Source organism: Hypomesus transpacificus, chromosome 19, assembly GCF_021917145.1.
Source record: "Hypomesus transpacificus isolate Combined female chromosome 19, fHypTra1, whole genome shotgun sequence".
Lineage (NCBI taxonomy): Eukaryota > Metazoa > Chordata > Actinopteri > Osmeriformes > Osmeridae > Hypomesus > Hypomesus transpacificus.
Window position 1 is genome coordinate 15452675 of NC_061078.1, and position 10599 is coordinate 15463273.

At 42.7% G+C, this 10599-nt stretch overlaps 3 protein-coding genes across 5 annotated transcripts; 2 read left to right on the forward strand and 1 right to left on the reverse strand.

Moving 5' to 3' along the window:
* Nucleotides 1-237: 237 nt before the first annotated feature.
* polr2l (RNA polymerase II, I and III subunit L) lies at nucleotides 238-1391 on the forward strand. 2 transcript variants are annotated; one of them, XR_006957705.1, is made up of 4 exons: nucleotides 238-252; nucleotides 512-617; nucleotides 807-918; nucleotides 1110-1391. XR_006957705.1 is itself a non-coding variant. In XM_047042231.1 (3 exons), the coding sequence occupies exons 2-3, from the start codon at nucleotides 824-826 to the stop codon at nucleotides 1216-1218; spliced, it is 204 nt and encodes a 67-aa protein (XP_046898187.1). In that variant the 5' UTR covers nucleotides 512-617; nucleotides 807-823; the 3' UTR covers nucleotides 1219-1391. The 2 variants fall into 2 exon arrangements, 1 of the variants encoding a protein (XP_046898187.1); XM_047042231.1 differs by lacking the exon at nucleotides 238-252.
* Nucleotides 1392-1552: 161 nt separating this feature from the next.
* Nucleotides 1553-6061, reverse strand: LOC124481673 (cleavage and polyadenylation specificity factor subunit 7-like). The gene is made up of 9 exons (XM_047041819.1): nucleotides 5305-6061; nucleotides 4668-4859; nucleotides 4384-4487; nucleotides 4125-4270; nucleotides 3666-4005; nucleotides 3203-3321; nucleotides 2728-2872; nucleotides 2304-2533; nucleotides 1553-1988 (listed from the first exon to the last, which is right to left on the reverse strand). The coding sequence occupies exons 1-8, from the start codon at nucleotides 5383-5385 to the stop codon at nucleotides 2311-2313; spliced, it is 1350 nt and encodes a 449-aa protein (XP_046897775.1). The 5' UTR covers nucleotides 5386-6061; the 3' UTR covers nucleotides 1553-1988; nucleotides 2304-2310.
* Nucleotides 6062-6174: 113 nt separating this feature from the next.
* On the forward strand, nucleotides 6175-8591 carry sdhaf2 (succinate dehydrogenase complex assembly factor 2). Of its 2 annotated transcripts, none has more exons than XM_047041879.1 (4): nucleotides 6175-6297; nucleotides 6671-6918; nucleotides 7058-7167; nucleotides 7310-8591. In XM_047041879.1, the coding sequence occupies exons 1-4, from the start codon at nucleotides 6271-6273 to the stop codon at nucleotides 7438-7440; spliced, it is 516 nt and encodes a 171-aa protein (XP_046897835.1). In that variant the 5' UTR covers nucleotides 6175-6270; the 3' UTR covers nucleotides 7441-8591. The 2 variants fall into 2 exon arrangements, with proteins under 2 accessions (XP_046897835.1, XP_046897836.1); XM_047041880.1 differs by having other exon boundaries at nucleotides 6695-6918.
* The last annotated feature ends 2008 nt before the right edge of the window (nucleotides 8592-10599 follow it).

Here is a 10599-nt window from a genome sequence, read left to right on the forward strand (position 1 = left end):
CCTGGTGGCCGAGGCCCCGGGCGACTGCCCGACTTGCCCAATGGGACGCACCACCCCTGAGCATGTGTCTGAGGAGTTGTAAAAAAAATGTGCTGATAAAAAAATAATACGGAAAATACATATCGTGGATTTTATGGACCAGAGGCTGTTTTTGTAGGGCATGTGGAGTTAGACTTTTACATTCGCTATACCAATTGGGCTCATATTTGTACTTAAACATTTCCACACAACTTCCAAACTATCTGCAACAAAGTATGTACCATTTACCATCTCACAGTTATTTGCGAAACAAATTATGATTTTTTTTTAAATATTAATCAGTGCAAAAACCATATGGTTTAGAACCCCTAAATATTTGTGCTATTGCAAACCTGAAATCCTAAACATGTGCAAACTCTCTGAATTTGACCTGCGTTAAATAACAGCACTTTTGCTAACACTCTAAGATGGCCATACTATGTCTATGACTCTGAACATAGCTTAAAGTGTCACACTATAATGTTTCCCCCAGGTCCATGCGCTCGATGCCAGACGACACTGCCTCAAGCCAGAGCGCCTTGGCCAGCTAGGAAGCGATAACTGTTAGCTACTCAGAACCAACGTTTTCAACAATATTCGTGAGTAGAGAAAGCATTTACTTTAAATGAAATAATGCGTATTGATAAACTATGTATTCATCTATCTCCAACAGCCTAAATAAATAATTATCGGAGTACCTGGATGCAAAACATGCGCCTATGTGGTTAGTCCTGGCTAGCTACACAGCCCGTTGTTTGTTGACATGATTTTTTTTTTTACGTCTCTAGGTACCTACTGCACAGCAATGATCATCCCTGTTCGTTGTTTTACGTGCGGTAAAATTGTAGGGAATAAATGGGAGGCGTACCTCGGTCTTCTCCAAGCAGAGTACACTGAAGGGTGAGATTACATACTTTATTTTACTGGTAGTTTTATCCTACCGTACTATCAAGATAATTAGTATACTTTATTTTCACCAACATGTACTCTAGAATTGAGTGGTGAACATGACCGGTTAGATTATGACAGATTAAGCTCTCACAAATCTAAAAATGTGTTCCTGAAACTGTCCTCTCTCGTTGGTCATACAGCGACGCCCTTGATGCTCTGGGTCTGAAGAGATACTGCTGCCGGAGGATGCTTCTCGCCCATGTTGATCTCATTGAGAAGCTGTTGAATTATGCTCCGTTGGAGAAATGATAATTTACAGAAAACGAATGTATTCCGTTTTATGAATTTATGACCAAGCCAAACCTAATTTCTTTAAGAAATCAATCCCAGAACCCTCATGCTTGGATGGATATTAAGGCAACTAGATCATCAAATCAGTACTCCATTTGTATTATTTTCAAAATAAACGTTGACAAATGTGATTGTTTCTGAGATGGCCTTGTGTTTGTTCCATCAACATGTGGCTATAGTTAAACTGTTCACAATGCACTGACCCTTGAGCGACCATAAGCATCACATTTATTCACTTCACTCTTCTACCCTCTTGAAGAAAAGTGAAACCCTTTACACTTAAGAACAAGGCTTCAATTTAACAACCTTTTTATTTCTCAATTTATTATACAAAAAAATGGAGACAGATGAAAACATACATGACACTGTAAAATATATATATAAAAAAACAATGTGCATCCAGATGTAGCGAACAGCAATGGTTTCCTGCCACAACTCTAAAATCGATTTATCAAACAATAGTTACATCAGTAAGTGAGTGAGAGAAACATAAGGGACAAGGTGATGCTGAAATAGAGAACTGGAACGGGACAAGAGATGTTGATATAGGTGATCGAAAGGGGATCTTCTGGGACCTCTGTCAGATTGTGGGGACAAGGAGAGCTACGGACATTCACGTTGTCTCCATAATTCTGTTCTATTACACTCTCCATTATGTAAGGTTTCTAAGCAGTAGGAGCTGCTTCGAACTATACCCAGCCTGACGAACAGTCTCAGCCTGCAAAGTCCTAGAGAGAACACAGACATACCTGTCAGGTATCCAGACCCACATCCAGAGTAAACAGGTTAAGCAGTGAAAGACTGTCCAGAGTTATGCAATGTATTAGGATGGGACTGGAATTTGCTGGACACCTGAAGTGTGGCTTAGAACAATTTGATTCCAACAGAATCTTTTATAAAGAACAGACATGTATTTCATTAATTTTTTTACGACTGAATAGCTTTGAGTTCCAAACCACAACCACATTTATTACAGTATTTATCATGTGTTAGGTAGTACAGTTGTGCTTACATTGTACGTCGAGTAGACCTACTGTGTTTACCTAGCTATTAGCGGTGTCTCTCTCGGTGGTCCCGGTGCCTGTCCCGTTCTCGCAGCCTCTCTCTGTCTCGCTCCCCACTTGAAGAACGCTCTCTGTGTCGTCGTGACATCCCAGCAGACTCCCAACCCTGGCTGTAGAAGTCCTCTCGGTCCCTGTCCCTTTCCCTGTCCCGCTCACGATCTCGCTCCCTGTCACGGTCTCTCTCCCTCTCTCTGGAACGATGTCTTTTCCTGTAGGTAGAAAGAGAGAGAAATCACCAAATACGAATGTTTACCATGCTGTATTTGCCCGATACAAGTAGCATTAGTGCATCTCTATTGAAAATGTCAAGATATTTTTGCTTTGGACTAGGCTTAATGTTTGTGAGCCTGGTCCGATATGTCATAAGATTACATGACCCTTAATGCATGATTCCAGTGCTGACCTGGTGCCAAAGTTTGCTTGAATGGAGACTAGGCAGTCTTTAAGTGAGGTGACCAGGGTTCGACATCGCTCATCTCCGAACACTCTGGACTGTTTAATGACAGCGATGGCCGTTAGAAGTGTTTCCATGGCAACACGCAGGTCTCCTGTGAGGGCAACACAACAGTCAGCAACAGGATGACCCAATAGCAGTCAAGGATGAATAATGGCCAGCATAGGCTAAATACATAGACATGCTATATTGTATGATATTGACTCAATGAAACAAGCCTGTTCTGTGATATTCAATAGTTCATCAAATCTGAGTTCACAAAAGACTACTAGCATGCACAGTGCAGTGACAAGGGAACCAAGGGGTTTGACTTTATGCTGTTTCCATATCATGGATTGCTATGCCATGTACATTGCCATCTCTAAGTGTCTATGTTTATGGTACTTTAGGTTACGCTCTGACTCTGACGTAGTGTCAGTCTCACCTGCCGTTGCCCCAGACACAGCCTTGGTGATGGCACTGCTGGCTATGGCTCTATTCCTGTTCATCAGCTCCTCAAACTCCCCATCTGGAACCAGGGGTGTAAGGGCGTCACTGTCCCGGCTGCAACACAGTAAAGAGACCCACACAACCGCACATGACATAAAAAATGCAGACCCGCTGAAGTATAAACCAGGCTTTACTTGGCAAGCGAAAAACACATCTAACCATAACTTTTTCCATTCAAGTTGTGGTAAAATTGTAGCAAGACATACATACATCTAACATCAGTGGCAGTGCATAAGTGCTATGAACAGCAAAACACAGAAACAATTGTAGCCATGTAATTTCAATTTGACATTAGTAACACATTTAAAATACCCTTAAAGTCACTGAATCCCTGTATACCGACAAATACAGAAAACATCCATAAGTAGTTTAGTAAGAAAGAGGGTGTGTGAGCTCACTTGAGTCGGCTGTAGGCTGAGGTTGTGCTGTAGCTGTCGTGTGCTGGAGGGAAGAAGGCTGGGTTCAGATGAAGGCTGGAGGGGGGCGGCTGGCTGTGCAGGTGGAGGGGTGGTGGGGGGAAAAGGTGGGGCATGCTGGGAGGTGGGATGTGTGGTGGGAGGAGGGGAAAGAGCGGAGGAGGCCGGCTGAAGAAGGGAACGGACAGCGGAGGGGGCCTGTTGGGGAGGTGGTGTGAGGGAGGAGGTATGTGAGGGATGGAGTTGGGCTCCAGAGACGGTGTGGAGGGATGTTTATCTGTCGAATCTGTGGACTCCTTCGAGTTAGCCCGCTGGGGGACACCTGTAGATACACGCATACTTTCATTAAAAAGAGCATCAGCTAGCGGCATTCCACATCGGGGTCAAATCCAAGAACAGTTTTACATACTACTGGGTTAACTTTGCCAAGTGGAGGCTTACGTTTGTTGGCCATGGCCTCGAACACAGCAAGATTCTGTCGAGTGGCAAAGCGACAGTCCACCTTCTCCCCATTCATTTGACAGTAGGGTAGCGCCTCCAGCAATTTCTGCAATGACTCTTCTGTGGCCACCATAACCTCAGCATATCTATGGCACCGAAAAGAGAGAAAAAGCGAAAAGGTGAGAGAGGACAAGAAAGTGAAATGAGGGATAACTAAAACACAATGGGAGGGGATCAGAATAGGGTTTTTCTATCTCACCCTCTAGACTGGCCATTGGCTCTGTTCTCTGCAAATTTGATCTCCACAATGTCCTTGACCCCCACAGTCTGGGCCATGGTAGTCAAATCTGTATCTGAGGTCCACTGAGAAGACAGGAGGAGGAAATAGGGAATGAGGATGGCAAGGGTGTTAGAGGATTGGTCTGAGTAAGTTATTGAGAGGAAGGAGTCAGTAATTGCCTTCTACAATGGGCTATCTAGAACTTACTGAGCATACTGATTTGAGTGAGTTTAGGTGTGTGTGCATAAACAAGCTACACTTACCCAGGAGAAGTTGCCTACATAGACTGCCAGTCTTTTGGTTGGTGCAGCACTGCGAGTGTTCAGTATTGATGTTGCGCTAACATCCTCCTTCGTTGGCCTGTCGTCTTTCTTGGAAGGGACAGTCTCATTAGGAAGTCTCTCCCGACTCACAGAACCCGTGAGGACGTCGTCATAGAGATCATTCATCTCATCCTAGGGAAAAGAAAATTATATTATCATGGGTTAGCCTGTTTTGAAACGATATCCTTGTTAGTCTATGGCAGTACACCAAATGATTTGTGTCAACATTTGTAGTTGCGTTGCACGTTAGTATGGCTTCCTCCAAAACCTGACCGCACTGGGGTGCCCGGGGTTCTATATCGGGTCCTCAACCAACGCAACGGCCACCTCAATAAACACCGCTTTACCCAGCTACAGTACGCCACCGAAATGCTAGCATTTTAACGGCGCGGGAGGGCGGTATTTAGACTAAAGTGTGAATTTAACTAATTAACGCTATACAACTCGGTTAAATGTGGATTCTTCAGGGTGTAACGCTTTTAATCAGGATGTTAAAGCTAGTACTATGTTTTGGTACATTATCAAGTCCTACTGTACCTAGCACATATCTCTCCAGAATAATGCAAATCCATCTCACCTCTCCGTTGTGGTTGAAATTGTCATCGTAGATATCTAGGTCTTGGGTGTTCCCATCGGCTGAGGTACCTGTACCCGCCATCCCCAAAACCTGCACGGCACTGTAGCCACCGTTCTTGACGTTACGTTACTAGCTAGCTAACGGTTTGACAAACGTCTTATACTCAAATTAGAACCGTTGAAACGTACACCGGTATTGATATCTACGAAAACGAGTACAGCTTCATAATAGCCAGCACTTTGGAGTTATATGACAGGTGGCTAGCTGACAACACTTTTGTTTAGATAAAGCGGTACAGTACTAGCTAGCGTCCCCCTTCCTACACCACAGCTACAGTTAGCTAAGCGGTAGGAGTAGACGTAGACGAAACTTAACGGAGGTAAACAAACACCAGTGACAACATAAAATAATGTACTTTTACAATGAATATGTGATACAGATATACGAGTTCTCACATGCAAAAAGACAACCTTCTGAGAATACGAGACAGACTGGCTAGTTGGCTAGCCAGCTAATAAACACACAGCTAGTTAGCTAAGATGCCCAAAGTGGGGTTGACTGTATCGTTGAAATACAACCGACAAGAAACATTATCCAGCACTACTAGCCTAGCTAGTTTTGTATTATTCAAGTTAGCAATAAATTATCTTCGGCAATTTCTTCTCCCGTTATTGAAAAATAAAATGTAAATACATAAATACACTCAACAAAGACAACCAAATAGATATTTTAACAGTTTCACTGAACAGAAGAAAAAAATATTGTTATTCAATAACTAGCTACCTCACTGACTATTGACCTCATCAGTATGGCGTCTACGTGTATCCATCATCATCATCACGTTCCTGTTTTACCATGTTATGTGACTGCGCAGTAAACAATTGTGTAATTGTACGTCTGGCATCTAATCATAGGGCATTCGTTTCTGGACACTAAACGGTCCAGCGGGTGGAAAGAAAATATACAATGTTGTCTGCAATTGTTGCGAAAAGAGTGAGTGTGAATCGTAATTGAAATACTATTTTGATCTAGTTAACTGACGTTGACCTACACATACTGTAGCTAACTTTATGCGGTTCATTTCCAGTTTCTTAGCATTTACGTTAGTCTACCAGCAGCTAGGTCCGAAGGACTTTAAGGAACGACTATCTAGTTAGCTAGCGGATTTAAGCAAGTAACTAAACATGTTTCATCTGTCAATAATTACTATGTTTCAACTGTGCCTATTTTCTGTTTCATGTTACAGTATTCAAAATGTAGTATAAGATTTCGAGGACATACAATACCATGAAAAACATGAGGGTAGCATCAGAAGGACCCTAATTTAGTGTGTTTAACGTTGTTTATTGTTGCTATCATGACATAGCTGTGCTTCCTTCGCCTGGGCCAGTTGGTCAGTGGGGTGTGCAAGGCGTCATGGCGACCGGTAGTGACAGGCCTAATGTCAGCTCGGGCATACCGTGGAGAGGCACCTGAGGATTCGAAAGGTGACCTAATTGAGATCCCTCTGCCCCCCTGGACAGAGAAGGTCGGAGAGACTGTTGACATCAAGAGGAGACGGCTGTTGTATGAGAGTCGCAAGAGGGGAATGCTGGAGAACTGCATACTGCTCAGGTAAGAGAGACTATAAACACATTTTCTTTATTCAGTTAGTTGCTTCACATCAGTTGTGTATTTCTGATGATAGTTTAACTGTATCAACTCCAAATAAATGCTAAATCTCTCTTCTACCCTGCCATCCTTCTTTCTGTAGTCTTTTTTCCAAGCAGTACTTGAACACCATGAGTGAGACTCAGCTGCAACAATATGACAGACTGATTAATGAGCCCAGCAACGACTGGGACATTTACTACTGGGCTACAGGTGAGGAGAATTGTCTCTCGTTTCAGACCTTGTGTTTATTGAAGGTGAGCTAACGTATGTTTATGTATTAGACATGTGAATTGCATCTTATTGAATAAGTTTCTCTAAATGCGTTTTTTAGTTCTAATTTATATCTTCACAGAGGCCCATCCCACACCTGAGGTGTATGATGGAGAGGTGATGGACATGCTAAAAGAGTTTACTAAGAACCGGGACCAGGAACAGAGGCTGGATGCCCCCAACCTGGAGTACCTGGACAAAGGCAGTCAGTGAGGCCATCATGGTGCATGAGACTCAGCTGGCTCAAATACATAGCAAAATACTTTTGTTTCAAGTGCATTTGAGTTTTATAATTGGTTATAATGTCAAGTGGTAATTTAACCATGTGCTGACAGATGCATTAATCCAGGTCCGCTGGAAAACTGCAACCAGGTCTGCTGGTTGATATATCCATCTGTCTGTGATATAATTTCTTCTTTCTCTGGTCCAAACTGCTGGGTGGGGCTAGGGTTAAGCAAACCCTTAGCATATAACTTCAGTGAAGAAACGTCAGAATCAGAATTCTGTTTATTCGCCATGTATGTAATACAAACACAGAATTTACTGTGGCAGGGAGGTGCAAACACTAAACATATATGAATCTTAAATTAAGTAAAGGTACTAAAGTTTAACTATTCCTAAGAACTAAACAATCTAAGAATAAAACAATTTAAATATAAAATAAAAAATACATAAGAATAAGAATGAGCAGCATGAGTGGTCAACATAATCAGATACTGGGTTAAATAATGAATGAATGTCAGTGGGAATCCTTAGCCTTGTTGAAGAGGCCAGTAGCAGATGGAAATAAACTGTTCTTATGGCGTGAGGTTTTAGTCCTGATGGACCGCAGCCTACTGCTGAAGGGGATTAGCTGGAACAGGGAGTGGCCAGGGTGGGAGGGGTTGGCCACAATCTTCCTCGCTTGCCTCAGGGTCCTCGAGGTGTGCAGGTCCTTGAGGGTAGGCAGATAGCAGCCGATCACCTTCTCAGCAGTGCAATCACCTTCTCAGCAGTGCAATCACCTTCCCAGCAGTGCAACAAAACAAGACAAAACAAAGCACACCTAGCAACCGAGGCAGCCATCATCGGCGCCATCTTGAGTCAAGACCATCTTGAACAATGACAGTGATATACAAATTGACTCAGATTAGGAAATTGGTTAGTCAAGTTTAGGAATCTGAAATAAATTAAACAAGCCACTGAACTTCTAAAGAAGAAAAAACAAAACAATAATAGGCTTTGTCACACCAACACACACACCCCTGATTAAAACAGAGCCCCTTGTATGATGGATGATTTTTGTGAATGTATACAGTTAATGCACCGCTTGTTGGTTGTAATGTAATAAATATGAATGCCATATAAAATATTTATGTACTCTACCAGTATGTCCTGCTTTTTGTTTATGGCTGTTAATTACTTGACAACATGTTAATAGACAGTAAGGAATAGAGACCATGGCTGAAACTTAAGTTGAGGCTGCAGAACTAAGCATGTGGATGCTACATAAAGTATGATGTATCTGTTATACCTCTAACCTGAATTAGAACGATAGCTATATATCTTATTACCTAGGCTCTGAGCAGAAATTGACAAGACTTAAAAGGAGCCTTTCCTTTTTTGTAACAGAACAACTGGCAGGTTTATTACAAAATCACTGAGCAACACACTATTCACAGAAGTGTTTTATCTTACATTAGAAAATACTCCAAACTAAAATTGAGCTATTTGATTAGAAAAAAATAGGAAAACAAAATAAATTGTCCTTGGGCAAATGGAAAGTCACTCTACCCGGGTAGTTAACCAAAACACATTCAATTGTTCCTTATCTGGAATCCATGGAATCCAGTATCCGAGATCTGGATATGAATCCGTTCAGTCAATTCGCAGGAAAGAATCCGACAAAGCTGGCCACACGTTCTCCACAGGATCTCGTTCACTGGGACAGGTTCGCCATCGAAGTCGGTATGGTTTGAATTGGAACCAAACTAAATCCAGGATCAAGTAAAACCAATCGGTTGTTTCAGCCGAAAAACACGGTAGAGAAACAACTGAAAAGTGTCTTCCACAATGCAGTGCTCGGGTTACTAATAAAAGGTTCTTATCCATACAATTCCTGATTAGAATTGACTAGATATATCACTGTTATCACTGCCAAGGACATTGTAACATCATCATGATTGACTCCTTCCCTTACAGGTGCTCGCCCTGGGAGTTGAGTATTCTCCGATTTTGTCCAGCTGACTGGGATACGGTAGCCCTGAAGTGCAAATGACACCCCCTAATATGAGTACATCCCCCAAATGAAAATACTCCCCCCCAATACGAGTCAACTCCCCCCAAATCGGAAGACTTGTTCACCTCCCCCCAATACAAAAACGCGCTCCCCCAAATGGAAAACGACATTACATTAACTCAAAAACACATTACATTAACTCTGAAAGGAAAGGGTAGGTACTACACTGTACTCGCAGAGACTGGAACGTCAGTTCTCTGCTAACGACTCTGCTTCTGTCTGGAGAGGCCTCAGGCAGATCACCAACTTCAAGCCCAGAGCCCCCCACTCCACTTACGACTCCCGCCTGGCCAACGACCTGAATGAGTTCTACTGTAGATATGAAAGACAATTGGACAGTCCTGAACAACCCCTTTCCACCCGTGAGGCCTCCCCCCCCCCCCCCCCCCCCCCCCCCCCCCCCCCCTACTGTGACGACCCTCTCCATTCAGGAGGGTGAAGTTAACAGTCTTTTCAAGAGACAGAACCCCCGCAAAGCAGCCGGGCCGGACTCTGTCTCTCCTGCCACCCTCAAGCACTGCGCTGACCAGCTGTCTCCTGTGTTTACAAACATCTTCAACACCTCCCTAGAGACATGTCATGTGCCAGCCTGTCTCAAGTCCTCCACCATCATCCCTGTGCCCAAAAAGCCAAGGCCAACAGGACTTAATGACTATTCTGATCTATTTTCGCCACATGAACTAGAGCTTTTTTTTTAAAGCAACTTATTACAACTGAGAATTCCTAATACAGTTTTTTTCAATCGCTAAGAAGCGCTCACCCATACTTCGGATACTTTTTCTAAACTCTTAACACAGACTGACACCTACAAAACACAATTGGCCAAATGGATAATTTTCTTCTCAAAAACACATTTAGTTAAATATATACTAACTCTCCATTTCAAGACAGAACACATGTTTCTCTGCACACACTGACTTTACCAAAACACTGGAAATCTGACTCAAAATTACATTATTCTGTCAAAGAATAACACTTGTTTTCACTTCACAAGGTACATGCAGTCAATCAAAGTACACCAGGTTTCAAAATACTGGCTATTGTTGACATCATAAAAACGGCATAGACTTATGTTTCAGGTATTTGCATGCAAA